Source organism: Talaromyces stipitatus, genomic scaffold, assembly GCF_000003125.1.
Source record: "Talaromyces stipitatus ATCC 10500 scf_1105507295527 genomic scaffold, whole genome shotgun sequence".
NCBI lineage: Eukaryota > Fungi > Ascomycota > Eurotiomycetes > Eurotiales > Trichocomaceae > Talaromyces > Talaromyces stipitatus.
The window spans coordinates 3,297,402-3,321,070 of NW_002990114.1; the positions used below are offsets into that span (position 1 = coordinate 3,297,402).

At 46.7% G+C, this 23,669-nt stretch overlaps 8 protein-coding genes across 8 annotated transcripts, besides 4 other annotated features; 5 read left to right on the forward strand and 3 right to left on the reverse strand.

The window, feature by feature from the left end:
• Positions 1–1,682: 1,682 nt before the first annotated feature.
• On the forward strand, positions 1,683–2,847 carry TSTA_092420 (cell wall glucanase, putative; the record flags this gene model as incomplete). Its single annotated transcript, XM_002478917.1, has 2 exons — positions 1,683–1,782; positions 1,838–2,847. The coding sequence occupies 2 exons, from the start codon at positions 1,683–1,685 to the stop codon at positions 2,845–2,847; spliced, it is 1,110 nt and encodes a 369-aa protein (XP_002478962.1).
• Positions 2,848–3,500: 653 nt separating this feature from the next.
• Positions 3,501–4,541, reverse strand: TSTA_092430 (aquaglyceroporin, putative; the record flags this gene model as incomplete). Its single annotated transcript, XM_002478918.1, has 3 exons — positions 3,501–3,539; positions 3,677–4,223; positions 4,297–4,541. The coding sequence occupies 3 exons, from the start codon at positions 4,539–4,541 to the stop codon at positions 3,501–3,503; spliced, it is 831 nt and encodes a 276-aa protein (XP_002478963.1).
• A 1,682-nt stretch (positions 4,542–6,223) lies between these two features.
• Positions 6,224–8,116, forward strand: TSTA_092440 (glycerol kinase, putative; the record flags this gene model as incomplete). Its single annotated transcript, XM_002478919.1, has 4 exons — positions 6,224–6,360; positions 6,416–7,401; positions 7,453–7,619; positions 7,676–8,116. The coding sequence occupies 4 exons, from the start codon at positions 6,224–6,226 to the stop codon at positions 8,114–8,116; spliced, it is 1,731 nt and encodes a 576-aa protein (XP_002478964.1).
• A 750-nt stretch (positions 8,117–8,866) lies between these two features.
• TSTA_092450 (uncharacterized protein) lies at positions 8,867–9,411 on the reverse strand (the record flags this gene model as incomplete). The annotated part of the gene is made up of 2 exons (XM_002478920.1): positions 8,867–9,243; positions 9,342–9,411. The coding sequence occupies 2 exons, from the start codon at positions 9,409–9,411 to the stop codon at positions 8,867–8,869; spliced, it is 447 nt and encodes a 148-aa protein (XP_002478965.1).
• Positions 9,412–11,404: 1,993 nt separating this feature from the next.
• On the forward strand, positions 11,405–12,733 carry TSTA_092460 (cell cycle control protein (Cwf23), putative; the record flags this gene model as incomplete). The annotated part of the gene is made up of 1 exon (XM_002478921.1): positions 11,405–12,733. The coding sequence occupies one exon, from the start codon at positions 11,405–11,407 to the stop codon at positions 12,731–12,733; it is 1,329 nt and encodes a 442-aa protein (XP_002478966.1).
• A 2,389-nt stretch (positions 12,734–15,122) lies between these two features.
• Positions 15,123–15,147: a microsatellite.
• A 501-nt stretch (positions 15,148–15,648) lies between these two features.
• Positions 15,649–15,682: a microsatellite.
• A 737-nt stretch (positions 15,683–16,419) lies between these two features.
• Positions 16,420–18,030, forward strand: TSTA_092470 (arrestin (or S-antigen) domain protein; the record flags this gene model as incomplete). The annotated part of the gene is made up of 1 exon (XM_002478922.1): positions 16,420–18,030. One exon carries the CDS (start codon positions 16,420–16,422, stop codon positions 18,028–18,030), a length of 1,611 nt encoding a protein of 536 aa, XP_002478967.1.
• A 327-nt stretch (positions 18,031–18,357) lies between these two features.
• On the reverse strand, positions 18,358–19,289 carry TSTA_092480 (uncharacterized protein; the record flags this gene model as incomplete). Its single annotated transcript, XM_002478923.1, has 2 exons — positions 18,358–18,379; positions 18,406–19,289. 2 exons carry the CDS (start codon positions 19,287–19,289, stop codon positions 18,358–18,360), a joined length of 906 nt encoding a protein of 301 aa, XP_002478968.1.
• Positions 18,890–18,917: a microsatellite.
• Positions 19,290–20,263: 974 nt separating the features above from the next.
• Positions 20,264–20,314: a sequence feature (UNKNOWN FEATURE KEY polypyrimidine).
• Positions 20,315–20,419: 105 nt separating this feature from the next.
• On the forward strand, positions 20,420–23,577 carry TSTA_092490 (WD repeat protein; the record flags this gene model as incomplete). The annotated part of the gene is made up of 4 exons (XM_002478924.1): positions 20,420–20,558; positions 20,692–21,109; positions 21,170–21,704; positions 21,769–23,577. The coding sequence occupies 4 exons, from the start codon at positions 20,420–20,422 to the stop codon at positions 23,575–23,577; spliced, it is 2,901 nt and encodes a 966-aa protein (XP_002478969.1).
• Positions 23,578–23,669: the final 92 nt, after the last annotated feature.

A 23,669-nucleotide genomic window follows, 5' to 3' on the forward strand; every position in this document is an offset into this window, starting at 1 on the left:
AACAGAGGAAAGTCTCCCACAATCCACATATCAACCAAGTACTAATCCCACTGCGGCATGTATTTCGTTATGTCAGCTTCTCTTCATGCATCCTCCTGCTTGATTTGAGACTGGTCATGCACTCGTCGCGAATCTAGCCACTTTGAGGAAGAATGGGGGATGGTGGAATCTGAGTCTAAACGGACAAGCTGAAGATGAAACACCAAGGGTACTAAAATAGCCCTTCCTGCATGGATCGTTGCCAATCTTGAGGCTGAAATGCAGCTTGCGTCTAGGAATAATGTGATCATGCATTTTTCTACTCTTGATCGCTTTAATAAATCGTGAAGATTCCGACTCGAACACAGGAATTAATTTTGTTTGACTGAACTGAAGGTCCCGATAGGGCTTCGGACAGTATCAAGTTAACTACAGAAACATTTCTGAATGCGATCTACATAAAAGATATCTCTTTTGAGGACCAAATATGACAGTGGAAGACCCATACACAGTATCTCATGGCTATGCCCGATTTTAAGCAGAACCTCATTCCCACCATTAAATAGACACGTCAAGTAAATGAAGGTGTGAGAAACAGGGTGCTACCAAAAGTGATCAGACAAGCTCTAGATCAATTGAAGACTGATAATGCTCTATACTAGAAGCTCTGGGACCTTAGAAGCCATTTACTAATCCCTCAATCGAACTTCATATGTTACAGCTCGAACGTCAGCCTTAAACGCAACACAAATACTCCGTACCCACAATATCATTCAAACGTCTTCTTGCCCGGAAGATGCATAATAATCGCGTAGAACCTCTTTGCAGATTCTGGGTCTGACAGTAATATTGATTTCATACGGAGTCGATGTAGCATAAATCCTGAACACTCTGAACAGACTCCATACATAGTACGTACAAAAAGAGGCTGGACGGTGGGCCAACCCCACGTGGTCCAAGTGCCGCTTCCCGCCTCTTTATTTTCTGACCAATCAAATGCATCAAAAGGAGTACACAACAAAACCATCAGCAAATGATGATGTCTTGTCGATACAAGTAGAGGACCCCATAATTTGCAATTATCATTGATGTGCCATGACGGTGTACACGTCAGCGGGCTGTGGCTGTTGAACTTTTTCGAAACCTTGCAATGTCTGGAACTCGATGCTGTCAAGTTTGCTCCATATGGAACTCCGCAATATCCTCCATAGTCAGCCAGAGCCATATCTCAATGTCCCTTTATCAACACAATGCTCATTGCAATTGTCTGTAAGAAATTGTCATCGTCTACTGGATCTCATCATAACAACTGGTCAATGATCGTTGTCCAGTTGTGGTTTAGCGCCCGACATGGCTGGGCAGAGTTTTCTTTCATTGGCCAATGCACTGATTAGGCTCAGATGTCTAGAAAATCGCCCCACCGTGCCAAACAGGAAAACAGAAGAGGCTGGTAAACAGTAGAGGTATACGTTACGCTATATCAATAACAATCTCTTGAAAGCCTGAAGAGTTTTCTGCTTTCCTTCCAACTTGTGTGAAGTGACTTGTGTGATTACCCAAGCATCCTCTTTTGTTCGAGTCAGTCAGTCAGCTTCTTGTGTGATCGGTTCTTGCAGACAGACTTTCCGAATTGCTCAGGCTAGATAGCCAAAGAGCTTTTCCTTTCCTTTTATCGATCGGATTGAGTCTTTCATCGCGACAACATGAAGTTCTCCGGGTTGGCTGCAGCAACTGCTGCACTGATCCTATCAACACAAGTGTCTGCACAAACTTATACTAATTGCGACCCCCGAGAACAAAGTGGTAATCACCCCAAAATAACTCTATCAAGTTACAGTATGTCTAACTCTTTATCCAGGCTGCCCACCTGACCCAGCACTCGGCGGTTCCGCGAACTTCGATTTCACCAAAGGGGCTCAGAAAAGCTGGACGGCATCCGGCAAAGTAGAATACAGCAGCAGCACAGGCGCAGCTTTCACAGTTGCCAACTCGGGCGATTCACCCTTAATCACCTCCGACTTCTACATCATGTGGGGCCATCTCGAAGTTGTTCTTCAAGCAGCCCCCGGCACCGGCATTGTCAGCAGTATAGTGATGCAATCAGATACCCTAGACGAGATCGATTTCGAGTTTCTTGGAGGCCAAGACTCGAATGTACAAACAAACTACTTTGGTCACGGTGACACATCGCAATACAATCGTGAGCAGACGATTGCAATGTCGAACAACCAGAACAGTTTTCATACGTACACAGTCGATTGGACGGCCAATATGATTGTGTGGCAGGTTGACGGCAAGACTGTTCGCAGCATGACTCCAGCATCCGCCAACGCAGGCCAATACCCTCAGACCCCGATGATGATCAAGATTGGTATCTGGGCTGGCGGTGACCCCAGCAACCCATCAGGCACAATCAACTGGGCCGGCGGAACGACGGATTATAGCAAGGGCCCTTTTACCATGTACTGCAAATCGGTTTCGGTGATTGATTATTCGACCGGAAAGCAATATGTCTATACCAGTCAGAGTGGAACATCAGACTCCATCTCGGCTGTAGGAGGCAGTGTTGATGGTAATATGGCTGCGACCGCATCGGTGGCTACAGATGCCTCTGCGGCAACAGTCACTTCATCTGGGGGTGATGCCCCTATCCCATGGGCTGGCACTCATCGCGAAACCTCGTCTTGGACTACTCCAAACATTTGGCCCTGGGTAGCAACCGCCACTGCGTCAATTACGAATGATAATCCTTCATCTGCGCATACTACTTCCGGTAGTGACAAGTTGACTGTGTTTACAATGTTCTTTCCAGTCTATTTCATTTCAACCTCCCTTGTCTTTGGGTTCCTCTTCCCTCTGTGGCGTTAAGTGTACGACCAACAACGAACATGGTCGCACTCTACTGGCATCACATCGACACCATGAGACCCGTTAGAGCGGTCTTATGATACACTTCTCTCTTATCGACACTGATGCCGACATCTCCTTCATCATTCCCCGCCACCACTAAGATGTGGTTGAGAGTATTATCTTCATCTCAACCACTTCGACTACACATCTATCATCTCCAACTTGAGAAGCCAGCTCACCATTCTCAAAATTACGCTTCTCATCTTCACTACAGTGAAACACCCGCATCAGATAGGCTCACCTATCTTGTAAATTTCCCGCGTCATTCCTCATGGTTACATCATTAGCGGTTTATACACCTCATCAGTCATTTTTTCCGGCGTTTTCATCCTATTCACGACTGGGGTGCTCTTCATTCATGCATTATGATTCATGGCAAGTACAACATAGCTCTTGCTTTCCGCAAATAGATTACCACATACATCCACCAAGACAACGGGTGGATTCGGCGTTTTGTTTTTACGAGGATGAGGCTTTTTTCCATGGACATGCATTTTCGAAGATTCTAATGTGTATAGTAACGAGTTAACAGACAACAATATTTACCAATAGCAGTTCGAGGCCATTGATATATTCACACTTCTCCACGTTTCTCTACATAAAGATGAGATCTAAAACTTTTTAAACCCATCCATGGAGTATTCACTGGGCTTTCACCTATGTATAGAAACATATCATAAAGCCAACCCCCGAAAGCAGTACCACAGAATGGCGCAACCATGGGAACCTATCATCTCGTATCAGGATATGCTGCATCCAACACTGTCGGCGAAGGCATATAACTTACCCAAAAGTAATAATTTCCAGCGGCCCAGACATTATGACCATAACCAATCATATAACTCACAAGCCTTGGGCCAAAATCGCGCGCAAGATTAATCGCATACCCCGTCTCCCATCCAAAACAGGCACCGATCCCAAAGATGAGAAAGAATAAAACCAGCGGAGCCAGTGGGCCAGCACCGATGTTGTTATCATCATTAATTGCAAAGATGGTAAACATCAGTATTGAACTGGCAATGAACTCGGAAAAGAATTGGCCGGTTTTGGTCATGAATGGTGCAGGGTATGTACAGAATATCCCTGCTGTGGCATTCTGTGAATATCCAGGCACTGTACGAATATTGGGACCGCCTTCATAAACGTCAATTGCTGATTTGTAGTTTGCGTAGACGATGGCGGCTCCAGTCATGGCTCCCAAGATTTGAGCGAGCATGTAGATGGGGAACTTGCGCCAGGGGAATTTGCGGTATAGACAGTTTGCGAATGTTACGGCTGGGTTGATGTGGCCGCCGGATATGCCGCTGGTATATACGCCTAGCATGACAGCAATTCTAGGAATTCAAGTCAATTACTTCTCGACAGTTGCAGGTAAAAGATGGAAATTTATCATGAGGATCATCTCACCCCCAGCCCCATGATATAGACTGATAGTCACCTCTCTGATTTTTACTCAGAGTGACTTGCGCAACGACTCCATCACCAAATAAGATCAAAATCATGGTTCCGAAGAATTCTGAGAACGGTTCCCTTGAGGCTTTTCGAAGTCGAGTCCAGAGGAGCTGCTTCTGATTGTAGCCCTCCGATTCGATGACTGAGAGAGGAACAAGAGTTCCATTCCCGATAACATTTGCCCTATTAGGCCCGCTCATTGTTTCGGCCAGGCCTTCGTCAGTAACCATACTACCCTCTCTGGAACAGCTTCACATGAGAATACAGGTATACGACCAAGTGGGTGACTAAATCAGAGCTGTCCACAGTGGGCGCTCGATTATAGCGTTCTTATCTGGCTCTTCTTGAAGTCCTCCCAAAAGGACCCAACACTGTGATCATCTATCGTACGACGATAGTTCTGCCACTGAGTTACTGTGCCATGAGACAAAAGTCAAGTCCACGCATTTTGTGCTACAGCCAGCTTATTAACACCGTTACAATAAGACTTGTACTTGAAACCAATTTGCTAGAGGGTCTCACGGGTCTAAATCAGCGTCAGTTTACTGAATAACAAAAGCTAAATCACCGAAACGTCTCTAAACGAGCTGGTAGATGTCGTACAGAGACACTGATATGCACCGAGTTCCTCGTTTGAAGACCATGATTTCGATGACAGTTGCATTGTTGTACGCCCCCGGATGATTAAGACATGGCGACGGCTTATCGAGGTGGAACACATCATGTAGTATTGGCTGGACAAGTATCGCCAAATCGAGACAAATCTTGCATTCCGCTCGGTTTTCACCAGTATCATCCTTGTACTAAGCGCAGTGCAACACTCGTTTATCAGGTGCGAGAAAATTTGACAGAATTTGTTTATCATGTTCAGAAAGATTCCAACTTCACGTTGTCATCGAGTATGGTATAATTGTCGCCGGATTATGTACCCCGGATTATCCATTATCGTTGTTGGGATCGTCCTTCCCCGGACCCGGTTTTTCTCATCTGTCGCATGGGAATGCCATAGCGATGGGGTCTAGAATCCGTCTTGCATTCCAGAGAACTAAGAATGGAGAGGGAATCCACTCTCGCACATGAGTTGGTACATGTCCTTATGCTGATCGTATCAAATACTCCTAACCCCGCATTTTCATGATGGCGCAGCAATGTAGCATCCTTTCATAATCCCGACGGTTTCATCAATGTTCAGGCTTTGTATAGAAAGATAAGTATTGTCACAGTGGCTGCGCCGTTAGGTAGGTCATCCTCGCACAGGGGGCGAGTTTCCTGAACGTGGTTGCACTAATGACTCGGTGTGTGATGATGATGATGATGGAACGAGCGTCTTCTGGCACGTTGGACAATGTGTAGGGATTTGTCTGATGCTGTGCGACAAAGGTATCACTGAAGCACAACCGAAGGAGTGCAGAACCAGTTAAATACGCCCCACGGAGACCCCAGACTCGTATTCATCTTAGTGCAGATTCTGGAGAAGCGCGGGTTGCTTATCAATCCCCGGCCTCGTCCGATTCATCCAACATTCGAAATACAGCCCGGTAGTTCTCAATTTAGAGCGCACAGACAACGATTCGTCCGATCCAACAAAGCCGGCAGCCTCGGTGCCTCAAACTTTCTGACAGGATTGGCACTAACGAAGACACAACAGCCGGCGAAAGATCCGGGATTCTATTTCTCCCCCAGTCACATGGAGCTATTCGGGTGGGGGCAAGCAATCAAGATGCCCCCAATCCGATTATTTGCTGTTCAGATGAAATATATTGGCGCCGTCCCCAAACAGAATGGTTGAACACTCAATGCACTCTTGCTTGGCTACCGGTTGCTGTTGACTGCTATCGCCTTTTTACCTTCCATCAACGACAACCCCTGTGAGGTTGTCATAATGCCGGGTTTAACTGAGTCTTTCGTTGGCTCAATAGATCAGGGAACAACAAGCACCCGGTTTCTGATCTTCAACAGAGACGGTGAGCCTGTTGCATCACATCAAGTGGAATTTGAACAAATATACCCAAACCCAGGGTATATTCAACTCATGAGCCTTGCTTTGTCAGTCCTATATGCTAAGTATTTGTAGATGGCACGAACACGATCCCCTCGAGCTCGTTTCGTCAGTCGAGACATGCATTGAAGAAGCAGTTAAAAAATTCGAAGAGATCGGGCACACTCGAGAGTCCATAAAGGCAATCGGAATAACCAACCAGAGGGAAACAACGGTGCTATGGGACTCCGAGACTGGAGAGCCTCTGCACAATGCAATTGTGTGGACAGACACTCGGTCACAAACTATTGTGAGGGAGCTAAGATCCAGGAAGGGTGCCGAAGATTTGCAACAAATCTGTGGTTTACCTCTCTCGACATATCCATCTTCGACGAAACTGCTATGGATGGTCAAGAATGTACCGAAGGTCAAAGAGGCATATGATAAGGGGCGGCTTGCGTTCGGTACTGTCGACTCATGGCTGGTATATAAGTTGAATGGCGGACCAGCAGCTAATGTATTTGTTTCCGATCCAACGAACGCATCGAGAACGATGTTTATGAATTTAGCAACTCTCGAATACGATGATCGCCTTCTAGACTTCTTTGGGGTCAAAGGAAAGATACATCTACCTCGAATCGTGCCTTCGTCAGACAGAAAATCGTACGGAAATATTTCTTCCGGTATCCTTGAAGGAGTCCCAATCATGGGATGCCTAGGAGATCAATCTTCCGCCTTGGTAGGTCAAAAGGGGTTTTATCCCGGTTTGGCAAAGAACACATATGGAACAGGCTGCTTTCTCCTATACAACGTCGGGGAGAAGCCCGTGATATCAAAGCACGGCTTGCTGGCAACCGTCGCATTCCAGTTCGACGGCAAACCTGTCTATGCTCTGGAAGGTAGCATTGCCGTAGGGGGTTCAGGGGTCAGATTCCTGCAGAATAACCTCAGCCTGTTCAAAGAATCCAAGGATATCAATGAATTGGCAGCAACTGTGGAAGACAACGGTGGCTGCATCTTTGTGACGGCTTTTAGTGGTCTGTTCGCTCCATACTGGATAGACGACGCTAAGGGGACGATCTGTAAGCACTCATATATCCAGAGGCGTCGAGATTTGACTGATGAAATATTAGTTGGCATCACACAATACACACAAAAAGGCCACATTGCTAGAGCGACGTTGGAAGCAACTTGCTACCAAACTAAAGCAATATTAGATGCTATGGAGAAAGATAGTGGACATGCGCTTTCAGAGCTTGCTGTTGACGGAGGCATGAGTAACTCAGATCTCGCGATGCAGGTACGCATTTGAAGTACTGACCCTGATTGACGTCTTGATTAATTGTCCTGGCCTAGATTCAAGCAGATCTAGTATCAATCCCAGTATACCGTCCCAAAATGCGGGAAACCACTGCTCTTGGAGCCGCTATTGCCGCTGGCTTAGCCCTAGGCCTTTGGCGCAACTTCACCGAGTTGAGAGACATTAATCGCGCTGGTGGTGCAGTCTTTGAACCTAGTGTACCTCCTGAGAAAAGCGCCGAGATGTTTGCTCTCTGGGAAAAGGCAGTTCAAATGTCGAAAGGATGGGTGAAAAAGGATAATGAAAACATAAATGGAGTACACCAAATTCGCAGACCGTCAGTCATTGCTAATGGCAAGCCTAATGAACCAGTATTCATCACACAATCCGTCTATGATGACTTGGATGGAGCAGATGAAGAAGATCTGCTACTGGAACTACGCAAGATTGAGATTCAACAGCGTTTGAAGCGTTTGAGAAAAGAATCGAAGTCATAACTACCTAGTAGTATGATATTGGTTGGTCTCATTTGGAGGCTGCAAAGAGTGAACGTTCAACTGATAATGAAAATGAATGAATGATCGCTAGAGAGTCTAAGCAATGTTTTTGTAGGTCATGGTACATAGGAATGGTCAGGTGATCTACCTGGGTGCTGTTTCAAATAAGGAAAGGATGGCGCAGGCCGACATCTCACATACACCATCATGAGCATAATCGTTATTTCATGTCATAATAACACATCTTGGAAGTCGTCTCATGTCGAAAATGAATCATGGGCCTCATGGCTTCTGGCCGTAAACGGTGTAACTGTGAGGTTGTTAGATCGGGAGGCGTTGATTGATAGGTATCTCGCTGGGGGTACTTACAGGTCTATCGAGATAGGTGAGGCATGTGCATCATCATTCATTAGGGTGTCACTGCAGGTGTACATTTGCTGCTTTCGTGAGTTAAGTATTTGCGCCTCCATTAGGCCTCGACGAAATCTTACCAGCTTCGAACTCACAGCACTCGACATCATGGGTTGATTTTTTTTGACAACGTGCACATTTATGAACCCAGCTTCGTGCATCCATTGCGCGAGAAATGGTCCTGGATAGATAACCTGTCCTTGGAAGGCCGCAGATTGATGTATATGCTCATGACGGTGACTGTACAATGGATCTATATCCTGAAATTCTACCCATCCACCAGAATTGCAATTTCTAATATCCAGTTAGACCGGAATTTATGATGGGGACCAACAAACCTTACTCAAAACATCGTCGCATCAGCCGATGCCAGTCGAGGATTCTGCCAGCCAGGAGGCGAGCATGAATAAGATCAAATGAGCGGGAATACGTCCACTCTTGCTCAAACCCATCAATCTCAAACGACAAATTTGGAGGTACAAGGATCGGTTGAGAAGGACTGAGCTCGACTCCAATGACCTCGGCGCTTTGATATGAATCTGCCATTTCAATGCACCATGTCCCCGTTCCACAGCCGATATCTAATATGCGTTGCGGATATGGGTTGATAGGGGCAAGATGCAGATACCCATCCGAAGTTGTCGTGAAAATAAGATGCATTAGTTCCAATCGTTCCACTTCCTCCTCATCGTACGGGGAAGAGATGCTGTCGAGGTCTACTGAAGAGTCACACCATCCATCATCTGACCAACCATAAGCTAAGACACCGAGTCAGCTCTGCCGTGTTGTGAAAAAACAGATTGAGGTAAGTTACCATCATCTTTCTGGACATACAATTGTCCATCTTGAAAGGAATAGTCTACAGAATCCAGGTCCAACGACATTGTGGACTCGTTGTCTCTATCAAAGGTATCAGTTATCAGGCAACGTAGGCGGAGAAGTAGATAGGAACAGGAAAGGTTCACTGACATTTCCGAATACCCCTCATCTATGAAATGTGTAGGTCTGACAGAAAAGACATCTCTCATGTTGAGGGTTCTTCAGGTTGAAAGACTCGCCAGGGTAGAATCAACACGAACACCTAAAGGTGAGAAAGTGTGAGATAGGTAACTTCCAATCCTAAAATTTATTATCGCCAGCTTATCATATATACAGTCTCCAATAATCTGATAGCTACATGTCGCCTACATTGTTTGACTGTCTTTGAATCAGGCCCTCGAAGGCAGTTCGGACCTCACACGTCTATTAATCAATAGAAAGAAAGCTTCATCACTTAACAAGTTAACATTGAGGTAATATCAACATTGAGGGCACACATACAACATTAGAGTTTTTTTTTCGGAGAGAAATTCCCTTTGACCTTTCCATATTTCTTTTGTTCGGCTTTTTGTTCTGGCTACCTGGTTCATCTTTGTTGTAGCCATCCATCGCTCGCTTAAAACATCAATAACCCATGGATCTAAGCCAGGAATATGGAGTATGGGTTGAGAAAAAACAACACAAAAGAAAATTCCCAAATAGTAAGTACCTTTAATATCGCTCACGACTATGATTAGCCATTTGATATTGCATATTATCCATGGATACTTGCCTGTGGAACGAATGTGTTACTTTGTGACTTGTAAGCGCCCATTTTCGCTTTGTTAGATTCCTGGATGTCAGGGTACGCATATTGGATGGGCCCCCCTATGGAAATAACCCGACAACACAAAGAGAAAGAAGAGATATACTGTCCTGTTTATGTCTATATTCTGGGTTGTTGAGTATGTCCATTTGTCATCTCATATGTGGGAGTCAAACAATAAACAACAAATGACCGAAGATGTCCGTCTGTACTGGAAGAGCAAAGAAAATGTCATGTTCTTACCTAACTAAACTCTCAATTATGTGTTTATCTCGGATTTTTCGGTATAAGCCTAAAAGACCGATTCACCTTTGGGGACATATCGACTATTTAGGTAGGTATTCTTTATCCTCTCTGGAAGCAGACATCCTTCCTTGCCCTACATACGATAGAAGGGTCGACTGAACTCTGTATGGTGATTCGTGACTCTGGGATTCCTTTTGTTTGAGTCTTGTGCAATGTGAGAGAGGAGATAAGTGGTAGAGAGGATCTCATGACAAGAAAGACACACGGTGTCTGCTCAACCCCGGGCCTGCAATGAGTTCGAGGTAGATGTTGCTCAATTGCCTAGGTAGGCAAAAAATGCGAGCAGTTCATGCGATCTCCAAAAAAGGAGAGGAAACGAAACATCCACATAACCAACTCATCTCGCCGATATTGAGGACAAGGCACGGCCATGTGCTGTCATGGTCACCGCAGCAGATATACACTCTTTCATCGAATAGGCTTGCTACGTCTGTACATATCTTTCTTTTTGTTTGATTCCAACCTGTCAAAGAGGTTCGGACCGAGGAATCGCCAATTCAAATCGTATCTTCATTCATAGAGGCCGGATGCATACTTCTCGGTAGCTCCGGTGGCCAAATTGATGCTTTTAGAAGTACTGGATGATGCGACGTAGACAGTATGTCAAGAGATACCAGAAGTTTGAGGTGATTCGGAGGAAGAAACTGACATCACCGATATGGATGACTAATATGGACCATGGTCACGTGACTGCGTATTGTATTTGTTTTTTCGACTGTAACTAGCTCTACCTGTAGCTTACGAGAGACTTCACTAATTATTGGAGTGATTCTTTGGAGATCCCTTGGAATATTAGGACTCGCGCAGAATTTACTCAAGGCGAGCATCTTATAAAGTAGGTGTGAAAAGGCTTCGAATCACCAAAGAAGAAAGGAGAAAGGCGAAAGACTCCATGACAAAATAGCCACCCTGTCTCCAAAGCCTTCACCAGCACCAGGAGCCACAACATGGCGCCAACAGACGACCTCAAAGCCCATGCGGCATCATCACAAGACTTTTACGCACTGCTAGAAATATCCCCCGCTGCAGCAGATAACGAGATTCGACGCGCATATCGACGAGCAGCCTTAAAATACCATCCCGATAAAGTCGCAAACCCAACACAAGCAGATATCGACAAGTTCCATTTACTCCAAATCGCATACGATGTACTCTCCGACGAGGCTGTGCGGCAGCTCTACGACAATGCGCGTGAGGCAAGGGAGCGGAAAAGGAGGGAGGTGGAGATGATGGATGCGGCGAAGAGGAAGATGAAAGAAGATTTGGAGGCTAGGGAACGGGCAGGTGATGCGGGGGCTGCAGCGGCGCAGCGAGGGTTGAAGAGGACGTGGATGATGTCTTCTGCAGCGGATAACGAGGCGGAAGAGAGGCTGGAGAGGGAGATTCAACGGATTGCGGAAAATTCGCAGCGCAGACGGCGAGAGGCTGAGGAGAAGTTGATGAGGGAGACGGAAGAGGAAGAGAGGCAGGAGAGGCAGGAGCGTTTGGCAGCAGAACAAGAACGTGAAGAACGGGATCGAAGCAGTGCGCGAGTAGATAGATCTAAAGAAGGTGGTACGAATGTCCCGGAACTCGAGAGGGCTGTGAAAGTGCACTGGATTCGAGAAGGGCCGGGTGAAGCGTTTGATAAGGACAGGTTAAAAGAGCTCTTTGCGACGTTTGGGAAGGTGGAGAATACATTTCTACTCAAGGACAAACGACAACGAGTAGGCGAGAAGAAGGAAAAGAAAACTGTGGCGACTGGGGTGGTGGTTTTCACATCGATAGTCAGTGCTCACTCGGCTATTCTCGATAGCGCAAAAAAGATAAAGTCTGGAGCTGAAGGCGACTGGGCCATTCTTGACTCTGTAGTATGGGCTTCAGGTACTGGACCTGATCTTAAGTCGAGACCGGATAGCCGCTCACCAGCGACCACGCCAATAGCGTCGCCGAGATCTACATCGTCCTCTACATCAACGCCATCGATTCCTGCTTCTGCTGGTGGCAGCACCAAGAACAAGCCAGCACTTGACTTTGCCAGTCTAAAGAACGGCCCAGCTACACCGTCAATGAAGACAGGCGGGAAACCGTCATTTGCTTCTTTCTCAGCGCGCCCTACCCACACAACACCGTCTGACAGCTCGACCACCAAGAATCCGACATTGACTACACCGAGTTTGGAGGAGGTTACACTAATGAGACTGAAAACGGCCCAGAGAGAGAAAGAACGCAAGGCTTTAGAAGAGCAGTTGCGAAGGGAAGATGAAGCCGCTGATGCGGCTGGTTTAGATGTCTAGGAGTTTGCGATACTATCGTTCCCAAGACAAAGCACCGTGTATATAGAATACTGCTAATGGTCATAGTATGAATGTTAGGATACCCAATGATAATCGTCCATCCACCGACTCCTGGGTTGCTCGACCATCAGGCCACAGAGGTTCAATCCATACAAGATACGTAAGTCAAATCCCCCGGGGCCGCCCTTTCGCAGTAGAGATATTAGGAAGTCGGCACTTGAATGAGGACTCGGCTCCCTATTCTGCGACATTGAACAGCCTGTGCACCAGTAGTATTAGGCAAGACAGGACTGAACTTATGATAGACAGCCCTATCGCAAGCACTTGCCAAAGTCGGGTTGGTGCCGCCCCGCTTCCCCACATATATCGCATTTCTTCATGCTTCGAGCCTACTAAGTGGCTTAACTATTTACTTGCAACACTTCCATGAGCTGAGGTGTTCTGTCAGCAAACTTTGAGTAACCCTCTCTCAGTGTGTACTGTCGTGGTACGTACAGTACTGCGAATACAAGTCGGATTCAGGAGTGTTCTAGATGGGGGGTCGGTGGATTTCGAAGAAATTCTCCGCCAGGAAACCCACCCATTTATTGCTATGGGGCGGTATCGGAAGTCGCCGAGTACCTACAGTATCGTATGATCGGAGGTAAACATGTATTGATAGATCAATTGGAGACATCTAGATCAAGAAAGTACTATAGTAAGATAGCTTGTTAGGGTAAGAGATACTTAAGAAAATCCTCTTCAACCGTCTGCTCTGCCAGAGCTTCATCTTTCCACTGCATCACAAAGCCGTGATTATCTGCTACATGTCCATATGATTCTGACCAGTGGATCATCATTAACGTCTCCCTGAATGTCTTTAGCCATACAAGTAGCCATACAAGGGCCTACAGTCACACCGGCCGGTATGAAAGTCCTACCGGCGCGGGTCTTTGAAGAGCCAGGGAGGTAACTATCTATTGAGATGTGAATCCAAGTGGTTTTCTTTCCACAGACCTGGATTGTATCGGATCTAGCAATAGGGCTTTCACCAATGCAGTCGATTCTATCGCCGGTTTTAATGGAGAGACCCGACCTGCAAATCACAAACGAGCACGAAACACCTCAAGTCCACCACGATGAAAGTCAACTCGGAAGATCCTTCGCAAGTGAATGAGGAAAGAAGAAGATGGATGGTATATCCAAATACTCCATTTAGGGTCTCGATTGAATTGATTGAAAGAGTCTTCTGGTTTTCAGAGTGGCTTGGAATGGTACGAACCATGCACGCGACCTACGTGTTTGAAGACAAATTGACCGCACAAGGATGGAAGCCATTCAAGAACGCGTATGTGGACAACGAGGCCGGCAAAGAGCAGAAAATGACTACGTCCACGAGAGGCTCTTCTCTTGACGAGCAACTCCAGGGATGACAAGGACGATGCTTCCAGCATATCCATAAACACCAAAAGAGTTTCAGCAAACTCTCATACAGGCTTACTACCGCATCGAAATTGATCTCGCCAAAGTTATACGGGACACGACACACCTCATTTGGGGGAGGGGGGGCAGTGATGCAGAACACGATTCCAAGAGGACTATGAGATGGGAACAGATTGATCAACGTCTGCAGGAGATACGAGATAGTGTTCTTCACAGATTTAACTTTTATACGAGATCTAAGCTTAGTTCGTCGGTGAATAAACACGAGTTGGGCCCCTGCCAAGAAGAAGTAGAACTGCTCTAGAAAAGGCGGACACGGTCAGACGAAGAAGAAGAATAATTATAATACGTACCTCACCAGAAAGCCAGTCATTCTGAGACTGTAGAGCACATCGCAAGCAGTTGCTTCTTGTGGTCGCCCCTTTACCCCCTGACATTGACAATGAAAGGAGTCAACTCGACGGAGCGTTACTCCTTCTTGAATAGTAAGGTCCAGCCCGAGTGGCACTCTCCCCCTTCTTACGTACTGCAACTACTCCACCACAAGTAGCTGTCAATATAATACATGTAAACAATTTTGTAAGGTTACTTACTGACTGATCTTAGTGGAATGCGAAGTATTTCCGAGGAAAACTAATCATCCATCACATGTACTTGACTTAGCATTGCCATTTGCCATTCGGTCCCCCGAGTCTCTTACATAGTACAGAGGCTTAGGGCTAAGCCGCCGACAAAGTTTTGGGTGCCGATACCCGCGTGATTGAGTGGCTGCCGCATCGCCCTGCCTTTTGCAGGTAGTCTGTGCTTTATTTTGACATCTGGACTTAGCTTCGTCTCGAACTTGCATACTGTTATGTAATAGCGAGTCCCTATTGTCCAATGTCTGCAGCACGCTGTTCGACTGAGCGGATTCTAGACCGTTTGGGATATTTGTTTACTATTTTAGTATATAAAAGTTGAGATCTTATTTTTTTTTTTTTTTTTTTTTTTTTCGGTCTGTCATCAAATCTCACAATGCTCGATTCTGCCAATCTAGCAACGTGATAGAAGAGAGAGTCGAGAAGTATGACAAGGAGGCTTGCAGTTCACCGCTTAGCTCGAGGCACATGATGCGGGGTACAGCAGAAAAGAAGGAAAAGAAGGAAAAGAAACGAAAAAGCATACAGGGTCATTACACTCAAACAGGCAGAATGATGTGCGGGCTAGCCGTATCAGGAAGCAGGGACGAGAAAAATTACGGCTAGTACGAGTATCCGGTACTAGGATCGACGATGGATCGAAATCACGTCACCTGCTGGGAAAATTTTTCGTTTGGCGTCATCCTTAGTCAGTCATCTAGCCAGAATTTAGCAAAATTACCATAGATTATTACATAGTACATAGTACATAGTACATATTACTGTCAATAATGGTACCATCGTACGATGAATTGACGACGACAAGGTCCTCACTCCGTACGGAGTAGATGATCCATCGACCTTATTCCGACTCCGTGCTACTAGTACTAGTATTACTAGTACTACTACTCCGTAGTAGATGAGCACTTCATTATGAATCAGACGCTTCATCAGCTCCTAACTGCGTGCTCTCGCGTCTTATGGTCAATTCCTTGTTCGTATTTGTCCACTGTCTCGATTCACCACCATCACCATCGCCATCAATAATCAAGATTATCAATCGATGTTGATGTGACTCACCTGTTCTCAAAGGGCGCTTAATTAATAAGCTCTCCAGTCTGTTGTCTGATTGGCTATATAATTAGCTCGTATTGTAATTACCCGTAAGTTTACTAAGTTCGGCCCACTCAGTCTTTTTTTCTCTTTGCTTCCCCACCGGCGAGACTCGTCTTGTATACAAAAATTTGAGAAGGTACTGGAACCAAGGTACTCTTTTCCACGGGCCGAGTCAAGGTCTGAAAGTAAGAGAGGGGGGAACCAAAGAAAATTTTCAAAACATTGAATTGAAACACGTATTGCCTTTTTTTTTTGCGTTAGATGGATCATGTGGATCGGGAGTGGTTGTCAAGGTTTTTTCTCTCTGTTGGACGACTACAAAGGGCTGCCTCCTTCCTGTTTTCCCTCTACTTTACCTTTGTAACTTTTCTCTCTCCTCTCAGTCAGACTCTCCTCTGAACTACCTCAATACATCACCCAGCATCCGAGGGACTGCTGCAATCAATCACTTCTAGACTAGCTGCAATTCAACCATCCAAGATTTATCACTACATCATCGTCATATAGAAAGAAGGAAGAAGAGTCGCAGACATGCCCGGCCGTCTACTGTCGAGCCTGGTCCGCTCGTCCTCACCACATGCCATCACTTCAGCCTCGCGCTCTTCATCGACTACGTCCGTGAATGACGAACAATCCTCTTCCAACACGTCCTCAAAGAGAAATTCCTGGACTTTCCCCGAAGGTCATGACATCAACACCATCGAGAACCGCATTTCAGCCGCCATGGAACACATTATTCATCCTCACAAAGAAAAGCGCATAAGCCTGGGAAGATCATCGCGTTCAAAGGAGCGCGGCAAGGGTACCAAGGAACTTCCACGTGCTGCTGCCGGCCCAAAACTCGACGTGGTGATCGAATCTCCGCCACTTGTCTTCTACGGCACCCCGGCCAACTCGACTGGGGCTTTATTTTCCGGACGTATGCGTGTCACGGTCTCTGAGCAAATGGGGTCTGCAACATTGAAAGCGTTCAAAGTCGATCTTACAAAGACCTTCACAACCAAGAAACCCATCTCCAGGGATTGCCCCGGCTGCGCTTCTCGTACAGAAATACTGAAGAAGTGGGACTTTTTGACGGAACCCGTGACGTTGAAAAAGGGAGACCATGACTTCCCCTTCAGCTACTTGTTCCCAGGCGACCTACCTGCCAGCGCTCAAGGAAACCTCGGCGTCATCGAATACTGGATCACTGCTCGTGCCGTTACCACCACCGGAGCCGAGATTGTCAAGAAGGTTCCCCTCACCGTTCACCGTGCCATTTTACCCGGAAACGACCGCGCCTCTGTTCGTATCTTTCCTCCCACCAATCTGACCGGTCGAGTTATCTTGCCTTCTGTCGTGCACCCAATCGGTGCATTCCCCGTCCAGATGAGCCTCAGCGGTGTCGTGGAGAAAGGAGAAGAAACTCAGACCCGGTGGAGACTCCGAAAGATGATGTGGCGTATTGAAGAACATCAGAAGGTGGTTTCCAGTTCTTGCGCAAAACATGCTCATAAGATTGGCGGTGAAGGAAAAGGCGTTCTGCATCAGGAGACTCGGATCATCGGTCACAACGAGGAAAAGACTGGCTGGAAGACAGATTTCGACACTGCCGGTGGTGAGATCAACATGGAATTCTTGGCCAACATCAAGCCCGGAAGCAAGCCCGTCTGCGATCTCGACGTCAAGGGCCACATGGAAGTCAAGCACAACCTCGTCATTGAACTCATTGTCGCCGAAGAGTTTTGCCCGAACAGAAACCCCAAGCTTATTACTCCTACCGGCGCTGCTCGCGTCCTACGCATGCAATTCAATTTGCTGGTTACTGACCGCAGCGGTCTGGGAATCAGCTGGGACGAGGAAATGCCTCCCGTCTACAACGACGTTCCTGCCAGTCCTCCCGGATACTCTACCGTTAACGGCAGCTGTGAAATGGAAGACTATATCGGCTCCCCACTACCCGAACTACCTGATTATGAAGATCTTGAACGACTAGATCGGTCTGACCGTTCGTCTGTCTCTGGACTATCGCGTGAGATGTCTCGATTGACCGCAGACGATTTAATTGCCGAGCCTGAAGTAGCAGCACCTCGCAGCCACGCCGAGGCAGAGACGCCAGACGCCGTCGAAGCGGGAAACATCGAAGCAAGCCAAACTGCTTGAGTTTGATGATATTTCCCTCGACCTTAATGACTTTTATGACTTGAATTCAGAAACAAAAGATTAGGGAAACACGGTACCAAGATACCCCGGGTTTTGTTATTACATTCATCATTCATCCATTTTTTTTAACTTCTCCATTGTCGTTATCTGCGAGAAGTCTTTTAAGGCGATATGATTTACGGGTGGTATGGGAGGCTGTTTGGTGTCGATTCCGTTTTGTTCTTTTTGTTTTTTTCTTTTTTTAAATCCTACAAACGGCCCTACAATTCGGCCATGAGTACGCGAACAGATACCCCTATTATCGCGATATCAATAATACCTTTTTTTTTACTCCTCGGAAGAAGAGAAACTTTCTAAATTCAATAAATATTATACCCCATAACACCCGTCCCCCATGCCAAAGGAACCAATAAAGCCACCAACGCCGCCAAAGGCGACGATATCTCCAACACACACCAAACCCACATTGTACCTATACTCGGCGCCCGTTTCATAACAGCATAGTATCCCGACTGATTCGTGGTATGGATTAGGTATCCACCCAGCACGACGGCGAGGGGGAGAAAGAAGAATAGCGTTCTGGGAGTGAAGAAGTCGCCAATCAGCGCATCTGATGGCGATGGAATTTTCGGCTTTTTCGGTTTCGGTTTTCGTTTTGGCGACGAGAAGGAGATTATATGTCCGTGCGCGAGATGAATGCAGAACGTCAAGACGGGAAAAGCAATGAAGATGGATTCTTGGATTATGTCTTTCCATATTATTTCTTGGATGTATTGGTGCGCTGCGAGGAAGGCGAGTGTGAAGTGTACGGCTGTTAGTGGGATGGAGGTGAGTAGTGTGTTCATTAAAGGCGGTATTCCCTCCTCCTCCTCCTCTTCCTCTTCTTCTCTGATCTGCTTGTTCAATTGGGATGGTTTTGTTTGCAGCTCGTCTGGATTGAGGTTTGAGATTTGGCCGGAGGAGGAGATTTCGAGAAATTGTGTCTCTGTTGCGTCGAGGTCGATGAATTGCCCGTTTATCTTTGCGGTGTTTCTGCTATTCTTTCCTTTATTGTTATTGCCGAGACGTTGCTTTAGTTCTTGTTGTCGTTCGGCCGCTATTTCGAGGAGAGTTTTTGCTTGTCGTGTGCTCTTGGTGTTGCTGTCGGAAAATTCGGGTGGACGTGAAAGAGGAATTGAGGATGAATCGAAGTTGTTGTCGTCTGCCGCTGCCGCGGCGGCGGCGGCGGCAGCTCGACGCTGTTTGCGATTTTGAGGCATTCTCCTTGTGCTTGGATGTCTACTCTGTATACGTAGTTGTTATGTAGGTGTCATGGAAATAAAGTATTTATTGTCTGTCTTACCTCCGCGGTGGATCGAGGCGATCGCTCGATATGGATTAGTCAGGATGTCTCTACATTGTCCAATCACGCAACGCATATGGAGGGCATATCATGAGATCCGGATATTGTCTCCTATAAACACCTGGCCATATTAATTGGCTATAGAGGAAGTATTTAGCTATTCAGATATTGCACTTGAACTTGTTTCATTCGTTCCATATGATCTTGCGGCTCCTAATGAAAAAGTACTATCAACTCCGGTTCGTAGCGTGTTACCAAATCAGGCTGACCTGTCTAGGAATGTCTACCATGTATCAATTCGATGGTGAAGTTCCATCGCGGCTTCAATAGCCATAGCGTACGGTTTGTTTAGCATAAAAGGTACAGTAGAATAAACACATAAGTCACATTATCCGCTCATTGATACTGTTTGTAGCGAGGATGATCGAGAGGATACCTTCACCATCGCGGGGCTCCTGATTACTGACCACTCCTAGGATTAGTAACACAGCACACTCTTGGGCAAAGCTTGTTTATCATGTTTCGATGCTCTTAATAGGTCAGTGACCGACTCGAATGTGCCCACCAGCCCTTGGCCCTTATCTATGCAGAACATATTGCGAGGTACTGAGTGCAGGCCTGCGAGGAATTTCGACAGTTCTTATGGCTCGTTCAGGCGTCCAGTGTAGCGCCTGCAGACTGCTTGGAATCTTAGTAGTACACAGTAGTACTCGAAGAAAGACAAACTGTAAATCAAGTTTGATAGCTCGCTAATGTACACGCTTTTAAGAAATTATTAAGGAGTAGACGGATATAACGGACTAAGTAAGCTAGATCCAGGCTGGCCGTTGATGTCACTTTCCTTTCATACAACCGTATCTTCCTTTTTTGCCCGCTCAGTCCTGTGACAGACTCTTTTTCCCTCTCCTTTTTCTTCTTCTCGTCCCTCCTTTTTTTCTTCTTGTATCTGCTTAAATCATCTTATGTATTTTTATTGTACTTATTTCATCATTAATCACCCGTCAATTGCTATGTACACCGGCCGTCACCATTTCCGAGTCGCTCATCATGACCGCGGCTTCGACCAGCACCAACGAAATTGATCCTAGGAGGAAGGCTGTTCGAAACAACAGCAGCAACAGTCAAATATCATCACCGAGATTATCGGAAAGAGCATTTGGAGGAGGACGGCGAAGTGCGCGTAACGGTATGTCGTCGCTGTCGAAATCGTCGCGCGGCCGGATGACCCGGCTGGCTTATCTTTGTCATAACCGCATGCATGCGCATACTTGGATTCTTGTTATCTTGGGCTATTACTGACTGTTGCGACTCGATTCTAGGGACTGAAAACTCAGGAAGCGCCGATAGGCTGCATGACAATGATCAGGGTAGCAAAAACACAGAAAACCGCGCTGACAACGCGCCGTCGAATGCGCCATCATTACAAACCAGATCTCGGACAGTGGCCGGAGAACTTCTCGATTCTTCGGAAAATGCCGCAATTGATCCCCTCTCGCAGGTACGCAACATTCCCGAACGAAAGGATTTGACAATACAAAGTTCACGCACAGTCTTGTACTTACACTATCCCCAGCATATCCTAAAACGGACGCAGACGGAGAAATCCATTCCTTACAAACTGAAATCGCAGACACCATACGGTCAGGAATCGGGCGGAGACGGAAACAAGCCTAGCCCAACGGATCAAGTTGGTCACCGCAGCGAAACATTTCCACTAGGTCCTAGAAAGGAGAAAAAGTGAGATAGGATTATTTGGTCTCTGGAAGGCGATAACTAATGGTGTTTTGTGCGATGCAGAAAAGGGGTATCTTTCCTCAGTCGCATTATAGGCACAAAGAAAAATCAAATCCCCGCAGAAACGAACGATTCCAATGCCTCGGTTTCCCAGGCAGACGATGTTAACGGCAGGAATGATATATTTGCGCACCCAGTGGGCTTTATCCCACGATTTCCACCTCCTCCGAAGTACATCAAAGTAAGGCACTACAAAAGACAGAAATCATTCGATCGCGTATTCCTAGCCCAAGAGCTCGATGGCGAGCCCGACGAGTCGACTCAGGATGAGAAAAAGACGGGAAATCCAAAGAACAAGGCTATATGGGCCATGGTATTTTCCAAGGACGGCAGGTACCTGGCCGCAGCCGGTCAAGACAAGGTTGTTCGTGTATGGGCTGTCATCACCAACGTGGAGGACCGCGAGGCTCATGAACAGGAAGAAGATGAAATCAAAGGCAACGATGGTATGCGCTTAACTGCGCCGGTTTTCAAAACCAAACCAATCCGTGAGTACACTGGGCATACGGGCAGTGTATTGGATCTTAGCTGGAGCAAGGTAGGGCGGTTTTAAAAAAAAAGAAAGATCTTGTTGATGTGAGCGAGCTTAACAAGTAAACTAGAACAATTTCCTCCTTTCGTCATCCATGGATCGCACTGTTCGGCTGTGGCATGTGAGCCGAGCGGAATGTCTATGTTGTTTTAAGCACAGTGACTTTGTCACTTCGATTCAGTTTCACCCGCGCGATGACCGTTTCTTCCTTGCTGGCTCACTGGATTCGAAGCTGCGACTTTGGAGTATTCCAGATAAGAGCGTAGCATTCTGGGCGACGGTCCGGGATATGATCACGTCGGTTGCATTCACACCAGACGGGAAGTACTCGATTGCGGGCTGTCTTAATGGGTTATGCATTGTCTATGAGACAGATGGACTAAAACCTAATGCGCAAGTGCATGTGCGCTCGGCTCGAGGGCGGAATGCGAAGGGCAGTAAAATAACTGGCATCGATACGATTGTGTACCCTCCCAACGATCCAAATGGAGATATCAAGTTGCTCGTCACTAGCAACGATTCCCGAATACGACTGTACAATTTCAAGGACCGTAGTCTAGAAGCAAAATATCGGGGAAACGAGAATTCCACGAGTCAGATTCGAGCATCATTCAGTGAGGATGGCAAGTACATCATATGCGGCAGCGAAGACGGACATACTTATATCTGGCCAACGACATCTACCGAAAAGGACTCGGAAAAGCGTGCACTCGAGGAATTGGATATGCGAACTGATATTGTTACATGTGCAATCATGGCGCCAATTGCTACGAAACAGTTATTGGGGTTTTCAGGCGATCCCTTATACGATCTGTGCAATCCACCGCCGATAACCCTGGTCGGTAAGATGGACTCGAATCTATCATCTAAACAAGCAGATGATCAATTGGGTCAACCGAAACGTGGGAAAGATGAAGATGCCACACCGACAACAGCAAAGGTGAACAGTTCTCCAGCATATCTTGCTCGATCCACCCATCCAGATGGTAATATCATCTTGGCTGCAGATTGCTGGGGCCGGATAAAAGTATATCGGCAAGACTGTGCTCACAACAAACGACCAAGTGATTGGGACACGATGTCTTTTTCGAAGAAGCTTCTCGGAAGATCGAACTCAGCCCGTCATAGTATTGCGTCGTCTATTGGGCGTGAATCCAAGACTCCATCTGAGCGAATATTGGCATGGAGAAGTTCCGTGACTGGTACTGAACTCGCTAGTATTGACTCGAATGGCAGTAGAATTCGTACTCCATCTCCGCGCAAGTCTGGGTTGGGACGTCGTTCGCGGTATTCCAGTCCTGTCAATAGCCCTGATGCGAAGACGGAGTCAGGCTATGCGACTCCCCTGACGCATTCAGTAGTTGACCACGAAGAATCCGTGGCAGTCGATAGACACAGGGGCGTTGAAACAGTGAATAACGAGGAGGAGAATACCAACTCGGCTTCGGAAACTGGATCCGGATCTAGCTATGCGTCAGAAGAGTCAGAAGTGGATGAAAAAGAAGGTGCGGGCAATGGAGCAACACCGGAGTTGCCTGAAATACCTCAATTCAACGAAAACAGTCAGAGCAACGCCTTTTGGAGACGGAGCGCCGAATTCGTGCGTAGCATTAGAGCCCAAGGACTCTTGAGTCCAACCTATGGGACTCGTACCGACGATACGGAAGCAATGCGTCGAAAATCCAGTGCAATAAGCGCTTTGAGCAGTGACATGGGTTCTTCTTACGACGGTTCTAACGATGTGACACCCAGTCATGAAGCGGACGAAAGTGAAGTGTTGCGGTGTTCGCGATGTCGTGGGACGAATTTCCGTGCGACAAAGACCAAGAGCGGTATGCAAAAGCTGGTTTGCGTCAGGTGCAATACTGCTCTTGGGTAGATATTGGACATATGCTGTCTATATTTCTCTTCTGGAGATTTTGATTCTGTGTAAATACTTGCCTCATCTGACCTATAGAACACAGGCGTGGG